We start from the raw sequence: 23,537 nt of genomic DNA, 5'->3' as shown, positions 1-23,537 counted from the left end.
ATACATAGATCTTACCTGTGTCTTGCTTCTCATAATAAACTTAAAAGCATTGGGAGACAGCAAGGGGAATGTGACCCCTGAGTCCATGAAACTAAATATTCCTTTGGCAGCACCTTTAGAGGTGTCAGATACTGAAGTATTAATGATGGGGGAGGGGACGGGTGCTGCTCCTATTAATTTCTTTGGCACGGGGTGGAAAAGTTAAAGTTTGTTTCACAGAGTGTGGGTTGGCTTTCAGATGTTCTGAAATCCAGTGTATTCAGTTGGACAAACAAGCGTGCCTGTGTTCTTACTCATGCAGTGAACTGCAGGTTGGCTTCAAGAACAAAGAAAAAGTCAGACATATAACATTCAGATAGCCAGGGGAACTGCAGCTAATGGAGGATTTCTGATTGCTGTCAAGCCCAGTAAGGAATGAAGAAGGAATTCTAAATCTCAATAGCACATTCTGAGCAAAGTATCAATAATCTCATTTCCTCCCATATCTAGAACACCCATGTGTGGGATAAGAATCATGAACAATGGGGAGTAAAAGGCGCACACCAAGCTCAGCAGTCACTCTCCCTGGCTTTGCCCTTGCCCGGTGCTCAGAAGGAAAAGGACTATCTGCGAGGTGTTGCTCTTGAACAACACCTTGTTGTTGGGCGCAGAGTGAGTGTGGGTCAGCTCCCCACAGGGAAAACTCAGTGTTTGTGAAGAAACAGGTTATTTTGTAAGTCAAGCTTTGAATTTATACCTTACAAATTTCAAACCGCAGTAAAACCACAGCAAGCAGGAACTTCCTCAGTTTGATTCGACAGAGGCCTACCCTCCTGACCCTTCCCCCTCGCGTTGCCCAGCTGCCCTTAGAGGAGGCCAGCCTTGCCAGCGGTGAGAACTTTACCACAGAGCTTTCCCATCACACTGCTTTCTCGCCCATGGAACTCATTTTTCACGGTCAAGAAAAAAAGTGCTGTTTAGAGGGAACTAGTGAAGTTTCAGTGGCCTCGGCCCCTTGATTCCTGAAAACATGCCAGTGTCTTATGAGTGTTTGTCTTTGTGAGTCCCTTCAAGTAGTTCTAGTATGCAAAGACCATTTGAAAATGGTGATTTGTAGGCTGGAGAGATGGCTCCGTGGTTAAGAGCACTGGCTGCTCTTCCAGAGGTCCTGAGTTCAATTCCCAACAACCACATAGTGGCTCACAACCATCTGTAATGAGATCTGGTGCCCTCTTCTGGCCTGCAGGCATACATGGAGGTAGAATGTTGTATACATAATAAATAAATCTTTTTTTTTAAAAAGAAAATGGTGATTTGTTATTTTAACTTTATCTGTTTTTTAGTCATTGCAGAAGTAGCCACTCAACATCCCTTTATTTATTTACCATGCTATAGAATGCACTTGTGAGTTAGGTAGCGAGGCAATGCACAGCTGGTTTCTGGACTGCCACAGCTGTGCTGTGTCTTGGCTTTTCCACCTCCTTACCGTTTGTACAGATGCTGAGTACAGAAAGATTTGCGTTTAGACTTCTGGGTTTCACCTTTTGCCAAGTCCTTTGAACTTGCAGGACTTGACCTATTTGAAAGTGCTTTCTGTGAGTAACAGATACTGAATGGAGCGATTGTTTCTGAGTCCGCCTTGTTTGGTGTCGGTCTTTGTCAAGCTCACGGTTCTCAGCATACAGTAGGCAAGAATGAGAACCTGGTTTTTCGGGATGCTCAAAGTGAAGGTGTTAGAGGGAGTTGTTTCTTACAGTGGCACCGTGAGACTTCTCTGTGGGCTCTCAGTCTAGACCCTGTAGTGGGATCCGCAATGCTGTATCGTGAGCTCCTGCAGGATGGGGACCATCCCTGTTCCTGCTGATGCCTGGTTTCAGGATAAAGTGTCTGTACACAGACTACACAGGCGGTTCCCTAGTAACAAATTTACGTTTTATAATTAGCATAGGAGAAGGTGGAGCATTCTAGGTCTGCTGTAGCTCCTTATTAAACCGCCTCTGCCTCACCCTGTTAAACTTGTTTTTCCATGTATGTCATTTTTTATTAGCCATTTAATTATGTCATCACAAAGACTATTAAAGAATTTTAATGGTTCTAAATATTGAACTTGGGCTTTCTAAATTCTGAGCAAGCATTCTACAACTGAGATACATTCCTTGATTTTTTTGAGACCGAGTCTCACTACGTAGCTCAGGCTAGCCTTGAACTCAGTATGTATTCAGACTGACTTCAAGATTGTCACCCTTTTTGCCTCCACTTCCTGAATACAGAGATCGAAGGATGCACCACCACGCCTGACTCAAAAAGTACTTCTAAAAACTTGGTTTGAAGGTAACTAAAGAATGCAGAGAGAGAGAGAGAGAGAGAGAGAGAGGAGAGAGAGAACCAACTGGCTATCCAGTACTAAATAAATGGTCAGCCCTGGAAACATACCTTACACAGATCCCAAGGTGCAGAATTTCCTTCATTTTTAACTCCTGAAATGTGGGCACATCACATAATTGATGCCCTTCAGATATACTTGGCAGCCCCCTCCCCCAGTGGTACTCAGAATAACAGTGTTTATAACTGATGGTGCCTTAGATTGTGAAGGACATACACTTCTGAATGTTTGCTCAGCTTTGAGATCTCAAGACGAGGACCATGGATGACCTGCCTTGGTGGTTTTCTGACTCCAGCATATCATCTCAATAAACTCACAGTGTTTCACAGCTGTTCTCTCAGTATCGTATACACAGGCTTAAGGCTTCGGGTTCTAGTAATGTAGCTGGTAGCTCAGGTAAAGCGTCGTGGTAGCAGTCACCTTTCTTTCGTTGAACTGTTCAGTAAGTTTTACTGATTGGTGTCTGAGTTACTCCCTGGCTAACAGCTAATTACTTCCTTTCAGGGGTTGCAGTGTTTCTTAGTACTAGGAGGGCTTGGGTTGAATCCCACTTCTGGTGTGGAGATTGAGTATGTGCTGGACCGACTGGGATTTGGTTCTGGATAAGCTGTTGTAGCAGCTGATCTTTATAGTGGAATATGATAATTGTAGCCCACAGACCCTTTGTTAGCTGTCTTATGAGAGACGCCAGTGTGCAGCAAAGTAATTGGTTTGCTTTTCAAAGCATCGTTTCCACTTTGGAGCAGCAACAGTAAATACTGAAATGGCCAATAAATAAATCAGCCATAGAAAATATATATAAGAGAGCCGAAAGGCTGAATGATCTACAGAGTGGGTAATTGACCTTTGAGTGAAAATTGACTGTGCTTTCATGCATTAGTACTGAGTATCGTTTAGAATTAACTTTGTGTGCTGCTGATTGAATTCCAGTCTGAGGCACAGTACTCCCTACCTCATCTCTCAACAGTTCAGTCGTCTCTCGGCGAGAACTCGTTTCTCTCTGTGAGATTCAAACATGATAACAATAATGAGAAGTTAAAAATCAGGGTTAGAAAAAAACAGTATTTTAAACCTGCAGCTTTTCTGAACGGGAGAAAAGCAATTATAAGGGTTTGGGGAATCAATAGAAATTGATGTTTTATACCAAAGCAAACTTAAGCCTTGAGCCCCGCCCTCGCCGCTCTCACTATATAATACAGAGAATCAATAGCCCCGAGCCAAGCTGCTCAGGTTTTGCTTCCAGCAATTACTGTTGATACTCAAGGTACTGTTGAGTATTTGGTTTTGGAGAACAGGTCATTAAGCAAAGAAAAATGAAGTTTTTAAAGTTTTCTTTTCAAATTCTGTTCTTTGAGAGTGTTATATGTGTGTACAACATGATGATATCTGCCCGTTAGCCCCCACTTCTAACTCTTCTCATATCCCCTGCCCCTTCCGGACACTGCGTTCATAACTTGATGGACTATTTTTAAATCAGCTACTCTGCTGCGGTATACATGGGTTTAGAACAACCATTTTCATTTCTTTTACTCACCGGAATTTGTAAATCGCTCACATTTTGAAATGAACGTAAACAGTGTATATGCATTTGACTTGAACGTTGTGTGCTTCTAGCTAGTTAGTTAAGGAGGCTTAATAATCTTTCCATTAAAAATGTATAGTGTCTCGTGGAAAATTACTTAGCAGCTGCCTGACTGTATCTGATCTCTTACCTCTAACTGTGGGGGATCTGATGAGGGTCTGATGAGAACAGGGTGTGGGATCTCCTGAGCCTATGAAGACAGCAGGAGACTGAAGCTGAGCATGAGCTGTGTGTCCCTTCTCAGCGTAGAAGGTTCAGGAAGGTGTTAGGGGACAGAAGTGAGAACGTGTGCTTGCCATGTCGGGTAAAGTCCACTAGAGGCGACATTCCTCTCTCCTAATACTGCCTCCACCAGCACTGTGGACTTGGCTGACGACCTTGGAGATTTTATGGAATCCACTGCTGATCTCAGAGGGAGATACCAGACTGTCTAAATGGCATAGCTAATATTGGAACATCATTTCTTAAGTTAAGGGATGATAACTCTATGCAGTACATAGCTGGCTTTCTTTTTTCTCTGATTAAGAAAGCCTGACTTCAACTAGATGGGAATAAGAGTATGAGGCAGCTTCGGTACGGTTCTGAGTCATTAGCGCCCCCTACAGACCGCTGTGCTTCAGTTACTGTTGACAACTTAAAGCCCTATTGCTGCTCAGGCTGTGTTGGGCGCCTGCTTAGAAACGGTGCTCGCTTGGATTTTGTTATAATACAGTTACTACGATGAATAGTAATTTAAAATTATTTTCTTGATAGGATTTATGTACAGGATGTTTTACTTTACGTAGGGTAGAGGGAATGAGGGTGAAGAGGAGATGGACTCCAGCAATGTTTACTGTAGCTTCCTTTTCATGGCCCCAAACATACTTTTTTCTTTAAACTCTGTGCATTTGAAATATCTTCACTGAAAACCCCTACTACAAATCTCACCCAGTTTATACTTAAAAAGACCAAAAAGCCACCCAAGATGAGCAAAGAAGAAGTCTTGCTTTTTAAAAACAGTTAAAATACCTTTAATAAGAATAATAAAATTTAATTCCACCCCTAGCATGTCATTCTGTCCACAGAGTCTGCTTCTCAGCTTGGCTCATTTGATGGGGATTGCTTTGCTCACAGTTTTAACCAGTGGGGAACGAGAATCATCTTGGTAGCTTCCTTGACATTCCAGCAGGTTCTTTGTGATCCTGCCAGTACGCTGTCTTTGAACCCTTAATACCTGGTATGGAATTTACAAGATTATAAACATTTGTTAAGTTAGTTTGCAGAACCTAATGTTTGTTAGTGTAAGTGAAAATATCACCAGTAAGATTTCATGGTTTTAATTCAGTACCTGACCTCGAGTTATACAACAGAGCTGCGGCTGACTCAGGTTCACTGTGGCAGCCTGAAACCAGACATGTAAACCAATGGCGTGGAGTAGAGAACCCAAAAATAAACTCATGTAGTCATAAAGTATCAAAGTGTATACAGACGGTAAGGGACGGTCTGTTCAACAAGTAGTTCTGCCAAAACTGGATCTCACCTGTGCAAAGGTGAAGTCAGACCCTTCTCTCTCACTCTGTACAAAGAAATATTTAAAAAAAACAAGAACCTTAATTTAAAATCTGAAATACTAAAATTGCTGGAGGAAAACGGAACACACTTCAAGATACAAGTGCACTAGAGCTTGGTGACTATGACTCCGCTAGCACAGGGAATGGTCCAGAAAATTAACAGGTGGGAATACATGAAACTCAAACATTCCTCACAGCACAGGAAGCTCTCCACAAAGTGAGCAGATGGCTACAGAGTGGAGGAAAAGTCTTTACCAGACATGCTTCAGCCAAGCTGTTAGTACCTAGGATGTGCAGAGAGATGCAGTCAACTGTTGAGTGGGCTAATAAAGTAGACAGTTCTCAAACATGGAACGCAAATGGCCGATGAGTATTGTTAAAAGTGCTCCAGGGGCTGGGAAGATGTTCAGCTGATGAAGTCCCTGTCGCCCGAGGACCACAGTTCAGATCCTCAGCTCCCACACAAAAGTCTAGCGGGTCAAGTGCATCCTTACCGCGGGCAGTAGGAGGGTGGGGGCAGGCAGGTCCTCAAGGCTTGCAGGCTAGCCAGTTGCTGAGCTCTGGGTTCTGTGAGAAACCTTGTCTCAAAAGATAAGTCTGAGAGTGGTACAGGAAGACATCTGAGTCCAACCTTCAGCTTCTATATGCATGTGCGCACACACACGTTACAAATATATACATAGAATTTTATAAAAAAGAGATTGGTGTTCTGTATCCTTAGCCATCAAGGGAATGCAAATTAATACTGCTTTGAGGACTGGGAGATGGTTTCACCCAGTGTCCCCTTCTGGTGTCTACATGCACACATACACACATGCGCACTTAAAACTACACTCATGAGCATCTCCCCTGACCCGCCCCCCGTGAGAGTCCCTGTTAGCGAATGTATATCGTCGAGAAAGCAGGTGACGACAAATGCTTGCAAGGATGTGTGGAAAGAGGAGCCCTTAGTCACTGCGGGTGAAAAAGAATGGTCGTAAAGACATTATGGGAACTAATGTGGAGGTTTATCCAAAAATTAAAAATAGAACTATCATAGAGCCTAGGTATATTACTTCTAGATGCATTCCCAAAGGACTCTGTGGCCTATCACAGACAGATTTGCACATCCGTATTTACTGATGAATTATTCAGAATGTCAGGGAAATGGAATCATCGCACGTGTCCATCGCCATATTCGTGGATGGGGAAATTGTTGTATATCTACACAATGAAATTTGATTCATCTATAAACAATGGAGTTATAAAGTTTTGTCTGGAAAGTATTAGATAAAGCAGGGTGACGAGGACTCAGAGAGGCAAATGTTGGCGTGTTCTCTTTCGTGTGGATCCAAGCCTTTAATGTTGGAATCCATGTAGATATGAGTGTTGGTATCACCTATGAAACTAGAAAGGGCCCAGAAGAGGGGAAAGGAGTGTGGAGGGCGTGGGGGGGGGGCAGCAGAGCATGTGACAGGGAAGCAGACCCAAGAAGGCTGTTGGGGTGGAGAAAAATCAACAAAAACAAATTTTGTTTGAAGGTGCTATAATGCTACTTAATACTTTGTATACTAATTAAAAAATGTTAGCACAAAACCTGACAAGGGAATAATTCAATTAATTGTTAGCCACTATTAATAGTAATATAATATCAACATTTAATGTTTAATCAGCATATTGAAGCCAGTACAAATATAGTAATATGAACAAAGATATAAAAAATTATTGTTAATATTTAATCTATATATTATAGCCTTGGTACATTCCTTAATATCAGATATTAATACACATTTTTCCAAACATAATTTATTAAAATAATATTACATTCAAATGTTTCATCACTTAAATGTCACTAATGATTTTTCTTTGTGGCCTCTTTTCTCAAACCAGATTTGCATCTGCAGGCGATGATGGCATTATAGTTGTGTGGAATGCCCAGGTGTGTACCAATTAAATACTGTCATGCTTTCACTAACGCTTTGTGGGGCATGTTGGCGTATTTTCATCAGTTCATCAGTTGAGATTGGTTAATACTTGACAAGGGTTAGTTAGAGATACTCGTTTGCAACAGGGACTAGTGTTTCATGATAAAGAGAGGAAGGTTTCTCTAAGATTTTTCCATCCTGACAAACAAATGTTTTGGGTTTTTTTGTGAAAAAATTTTAATTTTTAAAACTATATTCAAGTGTGTGTGTGTGTGTGTGTGAGAGAGAGAGAGAGAGAGAGAGAGAGAGAGAGAGAGGGAGGGAGGGAGGGAGGGGGGGGAGGGAGGGAGGGAGGGAGGGGAGGGGAGGGGAGGGGAGGGGAGAAGAGAAGAGAAGAGAAGAGAAGAGAAGAGAAGAGAAGAGAAGAGAAGAGAAGAGAAGAGAAGAGAAGAGAAGAGTTGGGGGTCCCTACAGAGGGCAGAAGAGGTCTGAACCCCAGGAGTTAGAGATGAGTCTCCTGACTTGGGTCCTCTGTGAGAGCAACAAATGCTCTTAACCACTGAGCCATCTTACCAGCCCCAGAGAGATTTTATCTTACTGAACCATCTTTAGGTGGTCAGCTTCTCTGCAGTGAATCAAAGATAATTATTATCAGTCCCCCATCTTTCTCTGCTCCTACTTAGATTGGAGCCTCCCTTTAACACCGCAGTGTCCACCGGGTGGCGCCAGTCCTCCCTACCCCACACTGAGGGCTCAGAAGCCCGTGTGACTACAAAATATATATCATGCCTAACACAGTGCAAATGCTGTAGGGAATAATGACCAGAAAAGTATTTTCATGTTCAGTCCAGGCAGTTTATTCTGTTTTGATTGATTGATTGAAACTCTGTCTAGCCCAGACTGAACCTTTGTCCCCTTGCTTCAGTATATTGAAGTTCGAGATTACAGATATATACCATCATGCAACCTCACACACATTAAAACACAAAACAAAACAAAACTGTAATTTTGTTAAGATTCGTTGAATCAGGCCAGAAATAGTGGCACACACCTGAGTACTAGAGGTGAAACCAGGAGGATCAAGAGGGGGCTAGCCTTAGCTTCCTGATAACTCTGAAGCAAGCCTGGCCTACATTACTGTTTCTAAACAGAAAAGTAAAATTAGGTGAATCCATGCTTCTAAAAATGGTGGATGCTGAGGACTAGCTGTATTGTAAACACATTGATGAAATCCTGAAGCCTTGGGAAGATCTGAAATGTATATATATCGTATGTTTCCACTTGGGAGGGCAGGGAGAGACCCTGGCAGGAGACACTGAGTGGCTGGGAAGGTGCTGGGCAAATACACCTGGGGGCTACTGTGCTCTGCACGCACAGCTGTGGAGAGATCAGACGTGCACACATGCATCGTCGGGATTCTGTTTTCTCTCTACGGAGTAAACTGTTGCTATTGCGCAGAACTCACACAGTTCCTAAAAACCACAGGAAAGATGATTTCTTTAAGCTGACTATTAAAATATGCTAAATTAGCTTACTAACTAGAAAATAGTTAAAAAAATATTCACAGCTGCTTTTGATATTTGTTTAGATTGTATTTGATTGTTTAAAAATTTTTTAAATTCGAAACACATAATTTTAGATGGCAAGTGTGTTTATTTTCTGCATAGCTATTACTGATGTTATTTAGGACTCTTCAAGTTGGAAAGGGTAAGTTTATTAATGTTCTTACTTGTATTTCAGACAGGAGAAAAGCTGCTGGATCTCAGAGGACACACCCAGAAGATAACGGCCATCACTGCGTTTCCCCCGCTCGACTCTTGTGAGCAGGGCCATCAGCTCATCTTGACAGCCTCTGCAGACAGGACCGTCGGTATATCCTTACCCCCAGAGTGCGGTGACCAGGGACCCAGCACCTGTGCCCGTCTGTGCATTCTGATAGCAAACTGATTTTTGTCAAGTCTTTATGAGCTGTTCCCTGAAGTGTTTGGTGACTGGAAGTAGCAGGTCAGGCTTGTAGTTCAGAAACCCCACGGCTGGAGCAGCGCTTTCTGGAGTACAGAATTAGAGTTCTAGATTCTATTACATTAAGTTATGCAGAAGGGAGGGATGGAAGTTGTGGACTTAAAATATCACCTCAATTTAGGGAAATTAGGATGAATCGGCCTGGAAAATAATTCACTTCCTTGTCGTGTGTGGCCTGCATTGTGGGAGCCTCGCTGCTGAGTGGGTCTGCACAGTAGTTAAGTCTTGGTATTTGAGGCAGTTTTTAAAGGTGCAAAGCTGCTTTTGCTTTCCCGTACTTTCCAGGTAGAATTCTGGTGCAGCAGGAACGGCACTGCTCTGGGAAGTGCACTTGTTTGCTGCGGATTATTGCGTCTTACACATGTTGACTTACATAATCTTTAAAATGGTCTTATGAAGTAGGGGTTTCTGTTATTCTCACAAGTGAGAGGGTAGAGACAGAGGTGCCGAGCCACAGACATCTGGCCAGTAAGGTGGAGTGGTGGCCAGCAGCCTGCCTGCTGTCAGGGTCCTGGAGCGGTGGCAGACACGCTCCTGATAAAGCAGTGTGTGGCTGACTCAGTTCCCATTCCTCTCTCAAAAGCATCAGGTCGGCCAGGACAAACTGCCTGTTTAAAAGTAATCCCAGAGGAGGAATGGTTTCTTAGCCCTCTCTTGAACCAGGACATGCGACTTGAGGTCCCACTTTGAGTGAGCTCAGTAGCTGACACCGTTTCTAGATAACTTGTCTATAGAATGGCAGAACCATTTGAGTGGGCTGACGTTGAAGTGGGATTCAGCTGGATCCTTAGGCCAGGCGAGACCTATCATTGCCACTCTTGAGGAAAACATCATGGATTCAAGCTCTTGTCTCTTTCTCTGTTATAATTTTTGCTGAAGTAGAATTTAAAATAGTGTCTCTTTAGGCCCTTTCTAAGATGCCGTACTGGTATTATAGACAATTAGTAGAGCTGTTTGTCCCAGTACCGGGTGAGACGCTGGGACCGGTAAGTAGTGAGGTCACACACAGCCTTCCATGTTTACGGAATCACTCTTACTTAAAACAACATCCCAGAGAACTTTGGCATTCATTTTATCCAGATGCATTCTAAATTTACTCTCCTTGGACCTCTGTTAATAACTTTCTTAATTAAATGTTGACGGTAGACTTTATTTTATTTATTTTTTCTGTCAAGTAATGATCTTAGGAGTCCATGTTTCTTAGTACTGAGCATTAAGCTTTCAAACTGAAATCTGTGGAAAGACTGGGGTAGTAGAACTGGGAGATTGAGGCCAGAAAACATCCTCTAATCACAGAGCATTTTATGACTGGGTAGTTTGTTTAGAGTGACGCAAACATGAATAAACAGGTATCTCCCCTTTTATAATTAACTGCATTGGAAGAGTGACGTAAAATTGATAAAAAACAATCAGATATTATATGATTAACTTTAAAATATACTGTTAAATATGTGTCATAATGTTATAAAATGTATTTGCCATACATTTATATTATTTACACTTACAAGTATATGATATTTATATGTATATGATATGGAGGAAGCAGTGTTAAAAGTTTATAAAGATCATCATGTTCCTTAAGTCAAACTGAGCCCTCGCTGTGAGGCGAGGGGCCTTACAGTGATTGTCAGCACAGACACAGTCCCAGTGACAGTTAGTGTCGCAGCCGTGGTGAGCCGTGCATGAGCACTCAGCGAGCTCTCAGAGACTGCTGGGAGATGGCGGTAAACTGTTCCCTGGAGAACCCTTTAGGCAGAGGCGGCGTTTGATGCCCATGAAGATTAGCGCTCCAGAGCTCTTGCTCTGCTGTGTCCTTAAAGGGCCTCATAGTACCGCGGTGACGATGTGCTGGCTGGATCTACGGCGGAGTCATCACTAGATGATAGTACAGCAGTGGCGGTGACGATGTGGCGATGTCATCACAGCGGTGGCAGTGACGGAGAAGATGTGCCGTCTGGATCTATGGCGGTGCCATCACTAGATAGCTTAGATTTTATTTGAAGATTTTCTAATAAATAGACCCACCAGGCCCTGCCCTCTATAAACTCACAGGCCCTGCCCACTATAAACCCATCAGGCCCCGCCTGGTGGGTTTGTTTATCCTTGTGATTTGATTGTTAATTAGAAGTGTCATCCCCTAATTAAAGTTTTGAAATTCCAGTTGGAAATTATTTCTTAACATCAGTCTAAGTGTGGGACTGCGACACTGGCAGACAGATCCAGAGCGTCTCCTGCTTCCAGTCCACCGTGAAGGTAAAGTCTGACGCAAACTCAGGTGTTTAATGCTAGTGTTGTTCTCAAAATGATTTACTACATTAGATTAAATTACTTCTTTAGGTTTTACACATTGTTGCTTTTACACAGCCATTTGAAGACAAAATTTTCGTGGTCATATGTATTATTTAAGTGTGAGAATGTTTCAGTTGGAAATGAGATCAGGGGCAAACAAATGAGAAGGTGAGGTCTGATGGGTTTATAGTGGGCGGGGCCTGCGCATTTATAGAGGGCGGGGCCTGGGTGGGTTTATAGTGGGCGGGACCTGGTGGGTCTATAGTGGGCGGGCCTGGTGAGTCTATAGAGGGTGGGGCCTGGTGAGTCTATAGAGGGTGGGGCCTGGTGGATTTATAATGGGCAGGGCCTGGTGGGTCTATAGTGGGTGCGGACATGACTCTTGAAGAAAGGGACCTAATGGTGCATCCTGGAAAGCCTTTAAGTCTACCAAATAGAATGGTTGAGAATTGGTTGAAAATTAAAAACTATATCATAGTCTCCATTTTGTTTTTAAAAGGCCTTTAAGGATTGTGAGTACGTTATCTATGAGTGGTTCCCAAGTCCCCTGAAAGCTTGGTGGTTTAAGGCTCTAATAAACATGCGTGTCTGTGCTCAGGAACAGAGAGCCTCTTAGCTGAGTGGTGCTGGCTCCGGCTCTCATGACGTCACAGCCAAAGGGCTTGTCTGGGTCGAGCATGTCCTAAGAGGCTCCAGGTGGCTTGGCACATTGCTGCTTTGCCCTGCTCAGAGGCCTCAGGATTGCTCTAGTGTCACCTTGCAGCAGTGAGCTAAGAGAAAACAGGAGAGCCCCAGCGTCTTCTGTGACCTCGTTACAAATTACACTGCGTGACTGCCTTACAGGTCATGTGGTCTCTCTGCTCCAATGCTGTGAGACAGTATTCTCCTAAAGAACCCGAAATCAGAAAAGCCAAACAAACCGCCTATCAAAAGGAGGGATTTGAAAGAACTTGGGGACACAATTTAAAGCCATGGAATAACGAATGCTAGAATTTCTAGACTGACAATACATCTCCAATCAATTTTGCAGTGCTTAACTGTTCTTCAGGGACTAGACGTTTGGCTCTCGGGTGGTAATGACTTAGGTGTGTGGAACCGAAAATTAGATCTGCTGTGTAAGACCAACCACCTTTCTGATACAGGTAAAAACCAGGCATGAGAATTATGAAATGCGATTGATTGAAAAAGACAGTTGAATCTTTAAAGAGACATACCACAACATAATGTGATAATTCCATGTAGGATTATGGGTAGCCATATCCAATTTTAGTATTTTCATGTGACAAATAGTTGAATGAACATTTATATTCACATGTATGTTATTTGTATCAAATATTAGGTTTCAGTATGGTATTTTCATACATGGAAACAATGTATTTTGATATCTGCCCATCCTGCTCCCTCTCTTGTCATCCTTACGTTTGCATTAGTTTTCTAACCCCCAAAAGTCATCCTCCTTCCACATATGAGAGAAGATGTGCACCACTGTCTTCTTGCATCTGGCTTTTCTTACTTAAGACAATGACTTTCAGTTCATCTACTTCCTTGAAAATAATAGAATTTTGTTTTCTATGGCTGCTAACTCTTCATTGTGTATATGTGCAGATCACATGATCTTTATCTATTCATCGGTTGATGAGCACAGAGGTGAATTCCATAACCTCCCTATGTTAGTGTCACAGTGAACATGATAACCTTTGATTACTTTTTGTATATAACCAAACTCAAGTGTGGGCTAGCAGGACCCTGATCACTTAATAATATTCTGCAGTTTTATATATTATTATATGTATGTGAACATGTATATGTGTGTGTTGTGCGTGTGTGGTGTGCATGCATGGGCGGCATGGGCTATGATACACGTATGAAGGTCAGAGGACAACTAGCGTGAGCCTTATCTTCTATGATGTGGATTCCAGGGTCAAACTCGGGTCCTCAAGCTTGACGGCAGGCGCCTTTGTCCCCTAAGCCCCTTGGTGAACATTTTCTGCATTTAAAATTCTTCTTGGAAAAGAAAGATGTTTACAAGTTTGAGGACAGCCTGGGCTATGAGTGAGACCCCATCTCAAAAAACAACAGACAAATATGCAGAAACATTTTCCACTTTTCCCTGTCCTTCTCCTGTGCTCATTCACATTTCTTCCATCTCATCCATGTGCACACAAAACAAATGTAAAATATGCCCTGTGGGGGAGAAGTCAGGGCGAACATGCTCTTGACATCATAACAGTGTTGCTAGTCTTTGACAGGTAAGAAGGAAAGGAAGAGGACATCTCTGTTTGCATATATGTTAAAAATTTCATTTATAAGTTACGTATAGCAAAGAGGGAAAACTAACTTTGTTAAAAGAATTTCATGTTAATGTGTTCCAGTATTTCAACTTTTAATACTTGAAATTTTGGTTAGTCTGAAACCATTTTATGATTCAGCTATGAAAAGATATTCAGTGTTTAAGGCCAAGGACAGCGTCGTGGGCAGCAATCCAGCTACTTGGGAGGCTGACGAGGAGGAAAACCCAAACCCTGGACTTCAGCGGGCCAGTTCAGACAATAGCAGCCACCAGACATAAATAAATGAAGGCAGTCATTTCAGTAACTCAGGTCGTTTTGGAAATACACTGACTAGCTGTAAACATGCTATTTGAAGGCCACTCCCTTAGCTGGATTAGAGGGTGGAGCGTGGAACTGGGAATGGCTAGCTGCTCCATAGGAGCTTCCCTTCCTCTGTGCTCCTAGTCAAAGCTCTGATTTCCAGGAGACGATACCCAGCCGGCTGTAGTATCCAGTTCCACAGGCCAAGAGCTTAGTCCTCAGCCCTTCCTTACCCATCATTCTGCTGACATGCCCGCTCAGTGTTTTGTTTTAGATTTTGACCCCCTGGTTATAAACCAGGATTCAATTTGCTGGAGTGGTATACAGAACTGAGGGAAACACATTTACCCACTTAGGGTCTATCACTGGGTACCAAAGAAGAACTACAAAGGGCAAGGTGGGAGGAAGGGGCACAGAGCCTTTGTGCCCTCCCTAAGTGTGCACCCTGCAGGAACTGTCTATGTTCAGCTTTACCGCATCTCTCTAAATCCCATCCTGGTTTGTTTGGAGGCTTTCTTCTGTAGATATGGTTAATCCAACCATTTGTGACTGGTGACCAACATTATCTTCTGTCCCTCTCTCCCTGGAAGTTGAGAGGTGAGGCCGAAAGTGCCAGCTTCTCCTCTGCCTTGATCCTGCTAACGAGGAGCTCTCACCCCATAGCTGCCAGGGACTGACCAGACACAGGCCTATCACAGGGACACAGAAAGACGGTGTCCTGTGAGATTCAGAGGATTTTAGGAGTTGTGTAAGGGAACAAGATGGAGGTCAGATATGGCTTTTCCATGATTACATTAGCTCATTTAGGGTCAGTGAGCATGAATCGCCTTAAAGTTACACTAAGGCAAAGCCCGGTGAGCTCATTGAACTAGCCTTCATGTGCTGGTTGATGGTGATTATCCTAAGGGATATAATATATATAAATATAAGGGAAATGGTTGAATATACCATGTTACTACCACAGGAGAAACACTTAGAGCCTGTTTATATATTAAAAAGTCTTTCATAGGGATCAGAAACTTATAACTCAGTTTCCATGTGTAAGATAGAAAGGAAGTGTTTATGTCGAAGGTTTCAAGTATGTTTTATGGGAAATGACTAACATAAAGTTGAGAAAGTTTTGTTTTGATGTAACCCATGAGAGAAAATGATTTGCCTTGTTTTACATTTTTTCTGAAGGGATCAGTGCTTTGGTTGAAATCCCTAGGAACTGTGTTGCGGCAGCAGTTGGCAAGGAACTGAGTGAGTGTATCATCTGTTTTCTTTATGTTGGTGCACACTTAGGAATATACACATTGACTGTGCTAGAAAGATAAAAGCAGGTTTATTTTGGAGATGTCTGTCTCTGCCCTAGCTCTGGCTTCTTGGGATTGTTGAAAATACTATAGGGTGAGCCATTTTCACAGTGTTAGGTCAGATTTCTTCTCGTCACTAGATTATTAACACTGTTAACTGTCTCCTAATAATTCAGTGTAACAATATATCACTTATTCTAACATCATTTAGCAGGAGAGTTTTCACTCAGTTCATCCACACCAAGAAGACTTCTCTTTGGTATTAGCAGAGAGAATTTCTGACAGTCACAATTTGAATATGAAAGGCTATTAGAATTTAATAATCTTGCTAATTCTTTGACAGTTGGCAAAATATTGTCAGAAATATGGGAAGAAATATGCCGTGACCGATTTTCCAGCGAGGACTTTGAGGGAAAGAGACTTGGATAGTTGATTACCACCACCTGGGAAGGCTGTGGGACCTGTCCACCTTTTCTCTCAGGCATGCCTGTCTCTGCGCATGCACAGCCCTGGCTCCAGTGGCCTATGGGAACATGTAGAATACTGATGGCTGCCTGTCCACAGGTCTCATGTCTGCTGTCCCTCTGTCCCTCTGTTCACAGTTGGAAGCTAGAACTCCTTGAATATCATAGATTTTTATAAATGTTGATTGATTGATAAAAACACTTGATATAATTTTAGGTTTTATGTGTTGATTAACGTTAGAATTTGTAGTTTAAATAAGGAAGCTGGCCGCTAGCTCAGAGATCTGCCTGTCTCTGCCTCCCAAATGCTGGGATTAAAGATGTGTGCCACCACTACCCGGATAAATAAAACTAATTTTTAAAGTCAGATAATAAACCAAGGAACACATCATCTATAATTAAGAAATTAGAAGCTATATTTGCGGAGGGTTTATAATTTAATAGTATATGCCCCCAAACTGAAAAGTCTTTTTCTCTTGCTTAACTGCTATTTTTATATTTTGGCAACTGCTAAAGCCTTTGCCAAGTTGCAGGCCAGGAATCTATAGCTTGTTTTGTAGCCATGTGTACTGGCCTGGACATACATGTGGAGAGCACTGATAGTGGAAATGATTCAGGAGCGTGGCCAGTCACTGGCCTGGACATATGATCCAGGGGCGTGGCCAGTCACTGGCCTGGACATATGATCCAGGGGCGTGGCCAATCCCTGACCTGGGCATATGATCCAGGGGCGTGGCCAATCCCTGACCTGGGCAAATGCTCTAGGGGCGTGGCCAGTCACTGGCCTGGACATATGATCCAGGGGCGTGCCAGTGACTGTGATCTAGGGGCGTGGCCAGTCACTGGCCCGGAAATACATATGATCCAGGGGCGTGGCCAGTCACTGGCTCGGACATACATATGATCCAGGGGCGTGGACAGTTGGTGTCCTGGACATACATATGATCCAGGGGCGTGGACAGTTGGTGTCCTGGACATACATGTAGAGAGCAGTAATGGTGGAAATGATCCGGGGGCGTGGCCAGTCACGGCCTGGGCGGGAATGCAGTGATACTCCTGATGTATGATGAGGCCTTGCGGGAAGTGGAGGGTCAGGCTGGGTTTGGGAAGTCAGTATAGGAAGCAAGCTAAAGGAATCCTGGAAGGACACCCTGGCTGAGGGTTTAAGGAGATCATTTAAGCAGCTCAAGCATTTGAAAGAAATGGTGGAAGCTGGTATAAATAGGTTCTTTTAGAGTTGTTTTTTTCCCAGCATGATGCATTTAATGGTTTTTTTTTTTTTTAGTAAAAAGGTATTTTATGTTCTTTGAACATTTAGTAAAATAACTATTTTTTAGTAATTTTTAGGTTAGTAGCACCTACAGAAGGCTTGCTGGAATGGGATATCGTTGAAGTTAAACGGCTCCTTGATCACCAGGATAGTATTCTGTCACTGGTTAACATCAATGGTAAGCTCTTTGTATACGTTTCTCTTATGTACTATTTCAGAGTTTTCATCTTGTTTTGTTCCAATATTTCAGAATTATCACTCAAATATAGATTAGTGGAGATTGTTGTTATCTCTTACTCTGAGCTTTGAGACAGTAGAGCCTGGCTCAAGTCTCAGTGTGGTCTAAGACTTCAGCACAGGCAGATAGAGTAGGGTGTAACTATCCTCAGGTACTGCTAGTGGCTATGGATGCTCATCACAGGCTGTGAATCTGAACGTAGAACATTCTGGCATTCCACACGAGTGGCTCTGGCTCCGTCACTACCAGTGAGCATGACTTCAGGTGGCAGGAGAGGATCACGAACTCTGGCTCTTGGCAGTTAGTTCTGGTAGATAAGTGACGGGTGACGTCATCAGAACTGACCAGGGAGATCTGTGTATGGGTCACATGGAGAGTTCTGGTGGAGATTGCGAGCAGGCCGTGTAGGACTGCTGGGAGCATGCCACAGCGGGAGGAGTTACAACCCCCGAGCCCCTGGAGACCTGGGGCGTGACTGGCTCTTTCGGAGGAATAAGTTGTAGGAACATGAGATGGGGTGAAGTATGGAGAACACCAAACGCAGATCTGCTTTGTGTCTTTAGTGCTCTTTGGTCCTCTTCTCAGACACATCAGGGAGCATCTTCCCAGCTTCAGCATCTTCCCCTCCATAGCCAACATCCTACAGAAACCATTTGCATGTCTTCCCAAGGACCAGATGGTCTGTGGTACTAGAAGTAACAGTGGTTGGGCAACTCTTTGTATCTGGAGGTTGTTTTCTCTAGCCATGAATGGTAGCTCCAAAGGCAAGTTCTTATCTGGGCAACTCTTTGAGCCTCCTTGGAAACACTGAACCATGACAAGGTACTGGAAATTTTACAAAAAGAAGGACTGGTTCTTACCCATTATGTTGGTTAGGTCTAGTTATCTGTCTTGTTTTAGTGGTGAAGTCCTGGTGTCATTGAAACAACATGGTTACTTAAATAATGACAAGTTATTACCAAGTAATTCTTAGTTAGCATCATGGTCCACCTTTTGCTGTGCAGTATACAGCTAGGCTTATAACTTCCTGTAATTTTTATTTTATTTTACTTTTTGCTAAGGTAAGAACCCAATGCATTCTAATCAAGTGAGCTAGCTATACCTCAACCCAAGGCTTATACAAATTTAAAATGTGAGGAGCCCCCCCCCCACACTTCCTACCCTGATGGGTTCTCTCTACCCATGCTGACCTTGAATTTACAATCTTTCTGCTTCTACCTCTAAAGTTCTGCTGCTACATAGATTATCACATAGTCTTTTCAGGATATTATGGACAATGGAAAGCTAAAGAAAAATTATTAATGAAAATTACAGACTGTAGAAGGATCTGAGGGCCACTTCCCACCACCCAGCTCCCACACGGTTAGCTTTACACCCAAAATAACAACACACAAATTGTATTCTTTTAAACATTAGTTTGCCTGGCCCATTAGTTTCAGCCTCTTATTAGCTAATTCTTGCATCTTGATTAACCCATTTCTATTAATCTGTGTAGCACCACGAGGTGGTGGCTTACCAGGAAAGATTCTAGCCTACATCCGTCTCAGGTCAAAGAATCATGGCGTCTGCCTCACTGTCTTCTTCCTCCCAGCATTCTGTTCTGTCTTCCCCACCTATCTAAGCTGCTGTCCTATCAAAAAGCCAAGGCAGTTTCTTTATTAACCAATGAAATTAACACATAGACAGATGACCCTCCTACATCAACAGACAATCCATAGTAATTCTGCTTTATAAACTGCAAAACTGAACTGCAAATAATAAATATAGCAAAAGCATTTTTAGAAATGGCACATGTTTAGGTAGTCTGGTGATGTTTGAAAGGTTTGCTATTGGCTGGATCTTGTACATGGGAGTGCTGCAGATTCTGGCGATCTTGTATGATTTGTTCTGTGGTTCCCCGCTTCACTCAGCCCTGCTTCTTTCCCACTCACTCACTTAATGCCAGTGGCCAGTTACTAGGTTCATGCATCACAACAGAGGTACATCCAGGAAGGAAGGAAGGAAGGGAGGGAGGGTGGGAGGGAGGGAGGGAGGGGAGGGGAGGGGAGGGGAGGGGAGAGGAGAGGAGAGGAGAGGAGAGGAGAGGAGAGGAGAGGAAGGAAGGAAGAAAAGAATGAAAGAAAACTATTTCTTGGCAGGCAATGAGAGAGCACTAGAGAGGCGAAGGCAGGCAGATTTCTGATTTTGGGACCAGTCTGGTCTACAGAGTAAATTCTAGTACACAGAGAAACCTTGTCTTGAAAAACCAAAAATAAATAAAGAATGTATAATTATACTATTTCCCCATTCCCATTTCTCCCTCCAAACCTTCCCATATATCCTTCTTCTCTTTCAAATTCATGACCTTGTTTTCTTATTAAATGTTGTTATGTGTGCGCGTGTGTGCATGTGTGTGTGTGTGTGCGTGTGTATAACTGACCTGCTAATGTTATAATGCCTGTATAATGTTACTTGTGTATATGTTTTCAGGGGTGACCATTTGGTATTTTTTAAAGCTTGGAAAGATAGCTGAGCGGGTCAGAGGGTTTGCAGGAGGACAGATCTCCAGAACTCTTAGAAAAAGCTGGGTGTGCCTGTAACTGGGTCAAGGGCAAGAATGAAAGTGCAGAAAGGAGAATCACTGGGACTTGTTGGCTGCCACTTGTTGGCTGCCTTCCTAGTTAAAGCCAGTGAGTACCAGGCTCAGTGAGAGACCCGGTCTCAAGGGAGTAAGGTGGAGAGCTGTTCTGGGTGTCTCACCTCCACATGCATGCACAGAGGCCCACATATCTGCAAACACACATACAACATGGAAACATGTAACACATGCACACTCATGCACATGCACACACTCATGCACACACATACACACACTTTCTAAAAAGAAGTGTGTTTTTTGGTGAGGTCATCCCAGGGCAGTCTTGGAATGATCTACTTGAACTCCCGAAAGTATGTTTGATGTGTGCCAAAACTTACTGAAGGGGTCTGTAAGCCTGGGATTTCCTAAGACATAAGCTGACGTTCCTACTCTCTTCTGGCAAAGGGCTCTATGTATTCATTTCATTCCTTTGCTTGTCCATGCTGCTAGTGTGTATGGCGCTCACAAAGCATTCGTACTTGTGAGGAATGGATTGAGGGGCTGGGAGAGAGTTTCCTAAGTGGATTTTGATATTACAGGATGAACGACATCCACTGTTAGCATCAGTGAGGATGTCTGGTGTGAAACCTTCTGAGTGACCTATCTGGAACTATAAATAATTACAAAGGGAGAATTATATGCTAAAGTGAATGCCAGTCTTTTGCTTTTAGTGAAAAGATCCAAGAGGTCATTGATACTGTGTTCCTGATGTGTAAAAGAACCACAGAGGGGGCAACTGCGCGGTCTCAAAGTTTTAACTCTGTGTTGATTACAGATTACAGACCCAGACCTGGAGTCAAGGAGCATCTTTTTCATCCTTAACTTCTTTGATTTTTTTTTTTTTTTTTTTTTTTTTTGGAGTTGAGTGAAATCAAAGGAGGCCATGGAGAGACTGGTACTGCTGAAGTACCCCGAACTGCCGCAGCGTTAAAGCTGGAAAGTTGTTTTCCTCCAGAGACCATAGCGAAACTTATTTCCCCCCACAACGAATCCTGTAGTGATTGAGTAGCTGCAGACATTGCTAAGCTACCTATTATGACTCCAAGACCAAGATAAAAATAATATCTAGGATGGCTAGTGACTTTTATTTCTAAGAGATTGTTCATCTGGCTGTGGCAGATTTCTGTCCTGCAGGTTTATTTGACAGATGGAATAATAAAGTTATAATTACCCACCCGTGTGTTCCTAAGTTGTAAATCACTGTGCATTTAAATACTGCTAATGTAGAGTAATACCCATACTCAAGACAACATTATATTTTTTTAAAAGGCTAGATATTTACAATTTAATTTGTATTCTATAATAATCCTCAGCTAACGCATGAGGAATCCAAGACATAGAAAGGCTAATGATTTCCTTGAAGTAGCAGGCAGAGCCAAAACTGTTGCTTGAGCCCTGTGCTCAGTGCAGTGTTCTGTTCTGACTTACCCTAAATATGTAAGGCAGCAATAAGTTACACTTGAGAGAGAATTTCTGGTCTAGCAGCTGCACAGTACCTATTAACTAATGTGCAAATTGTCTAGGTCCTTAATTTAACTCTATTTGAGGGTTTTAAAGCTTATTGTTTTACAAGTTATATTCAGAATAAAAATATGATAATAACAAGAAACATGGAATTAAATTAAGAATGGAATTAAAATGAAAATTGTGCCTTCATTCAGTATTAAACCCTAGTTCACATATTTCTGTGTATTTCCTGAACATATGTACATATATGCATTTGTAGTACAAATCCATGCTTTACTGTTTTGTAAGAGTATGGTGTGAACACAGTTCCATGTCAGTATAAATGTACTTTTGCAGCTTAATTCTCAGCAGCTAATATTATTTTATTTTATGGTTGTCATTTTTACTTTAGTCCACAGTTGGATATTTAGGTTGACCTCAGATTCTTAGGATTCTGTCTTGCAGCTTTGAACATATTTTGTTTGCCTTTCCCGCAGGATAAATTCCTTCAGACGGAACTGGTGGGTCAGTGTGTTTGTTATTTTACAGTTTGACTCCTCTTAGTAAATACATCATTTAAAATTTCTTTGATTATTAAAGTAGTTAAAGATGTTATCACATGTTTATTTTCCATCTATTTTCTTATTCTTAGTACTTCCTAGGGTTGCCATATGTATTGAGTGTAATGAACTGTTCTGAGTTGCTAATTCTCCCCATTTTTAAACCATATGTGTATTGGTTTTGTTTTTTAATTTTTAATTTTTAATTTTTTTAATTTTTATTATTATTTTTTATTTTTGCCAAGCAGATATTTCCTTGTATGTCTTTCCCTGCCCTGCTTCTTTGAGTGTTCTTTAGCCCCTCTTTAGTCATAGAACTACCTATTTCATTGACAATTTTTTTGGCATATCATTTAAGGGAAGATTCTTTTATTTTAATACCTGTAAAAGTTGATCAAACATTATAGATGGCATTTTTATTGGCACAAACTGTAATATTTATCTTCAGCCAGTGAACTATACCTTTGACTTCTTACTGTCATATTAATCTTCCTCTTTAGTTTGTCTAGGTACAATTAGGAAGCCCGTTCACTTTTATTTTTAGCCTAGAGAACATGATGAGTAATGGCGCACTGGGGAACTTTTCTAGATACAAGTTTCGTCACTGGTTCCCATGTTGGAGAGCTGATCATCTGGGATGCCCTGGACTGGACCATGCAGGCCTGTGAGCGTAGCTTCTGGAACCCGTCTCCACAGCCAGATGCCCAGCAAGAAATAAAACTCTGCCAAAAGCAAAATGACATTTCTATAAATCATTTCACATGTGATGAAGAGGTAAAAAGTATAAATTCTAATTGTTACAAATAAAACCAGCATCTGATATTTAAATCCTAATATGTTAGACATGATTCTGGGCAGCTGGGAGGCTCAAAGGCACTTCAGTGGGCAAAGGCACTTGCCACCAAGCCCAGCAACCTGGGTTCAGACAACAGGATCCACAGAATGGAAAATACCAATACATGAATGCACTCGAGCATGGACGCGCGCGCGCGCACACACACACACACACACACACACACACACACACAGTAATGAAAAGGTTACTCCCAATGGTTTCAGGTTCTAAAATGGCCTGATAGTTTCATAAAGAATGGACCGCTTGTGTTAAGAAGAGACTTTAGTCCTTGTTCCTAATCTTGCAGGTAAAGAAATTATTGGAACACGAGTTTACATACCTAATTTGATTTGCATTAAGCCGTCCCACCGTGTTTGAGGTTCCTATTTGATTTGTTTTCAGTTCTGATGTATGTCCTAGAGAGGGGAAAAGTTAAACCTGTGAGAAATGCTTCCCTTCTAGGTGGCTGGTGTCCTGGTCAGGATACCTGGGCGGGAACAGCTGCTGTCTGT

At 42.4% G+C, this 23,537-nt stretch overlaps 1 protein-coding gene across 1 annotated transcript in view; it reads left to right on the top strand.

The window, feature by feature from the left end:
- Wdr41 (WD repeat domain 41) overlaps window positions 1-23,537 on the top strand; it is a 43,567-nt gene that overhangs the window by 9,078 nt on the left and 10,952 nt on the right. The window contains exons 3-9 of the mRNA XM_057789957.1: window positions 7,364-7,412; window positions 9,139-9,270; window positions 11,611-11,673; window positions 12,740-12,851; window positions 15,480-15,542; window positions 17,397-17,507; window positions 22,780-22,964. Coding sequence (XP_057645940.1) covers window positions 7,364-7,412; window positions 9,139-9,270; window positions 11,611-11,673; window positions 12,740-12,851; window positions 15,480-15,542; window positions 17,397-17,507; window positions 22,780-22,964 — 715 coding nt within the window. The remainder of the gene's footprint in view (window positions 1-7,363; window positions 7,413-9,138; window positions 9,271-11,610; window positions 11,674-12,739; window positions 12,852-15,479; window positions 15,543-17,396; window positions 17,508-22,779; window positions 22,965-23,537) is intronic.

This window comes from Chionomys nivalis, chromosome 15, assembly GCF_950005125.1.
Source record: "Chionomys nivalis chromosome 15, mChiNiv1.1, whole genome shotgun sequence".
Taxonomy (NCBI): domain Eukaryota; kingdom Metazoa; phylum Chordata; class Mammalia; order Rodentia; family Cricetidae; genus Chionomys; species Chionomys nivalis.
The sequence above is the reverse complement of the archived record's forward strand: the minus strand, read 5'-3'. Positions and strand labels throughout refer to the sequence as shown.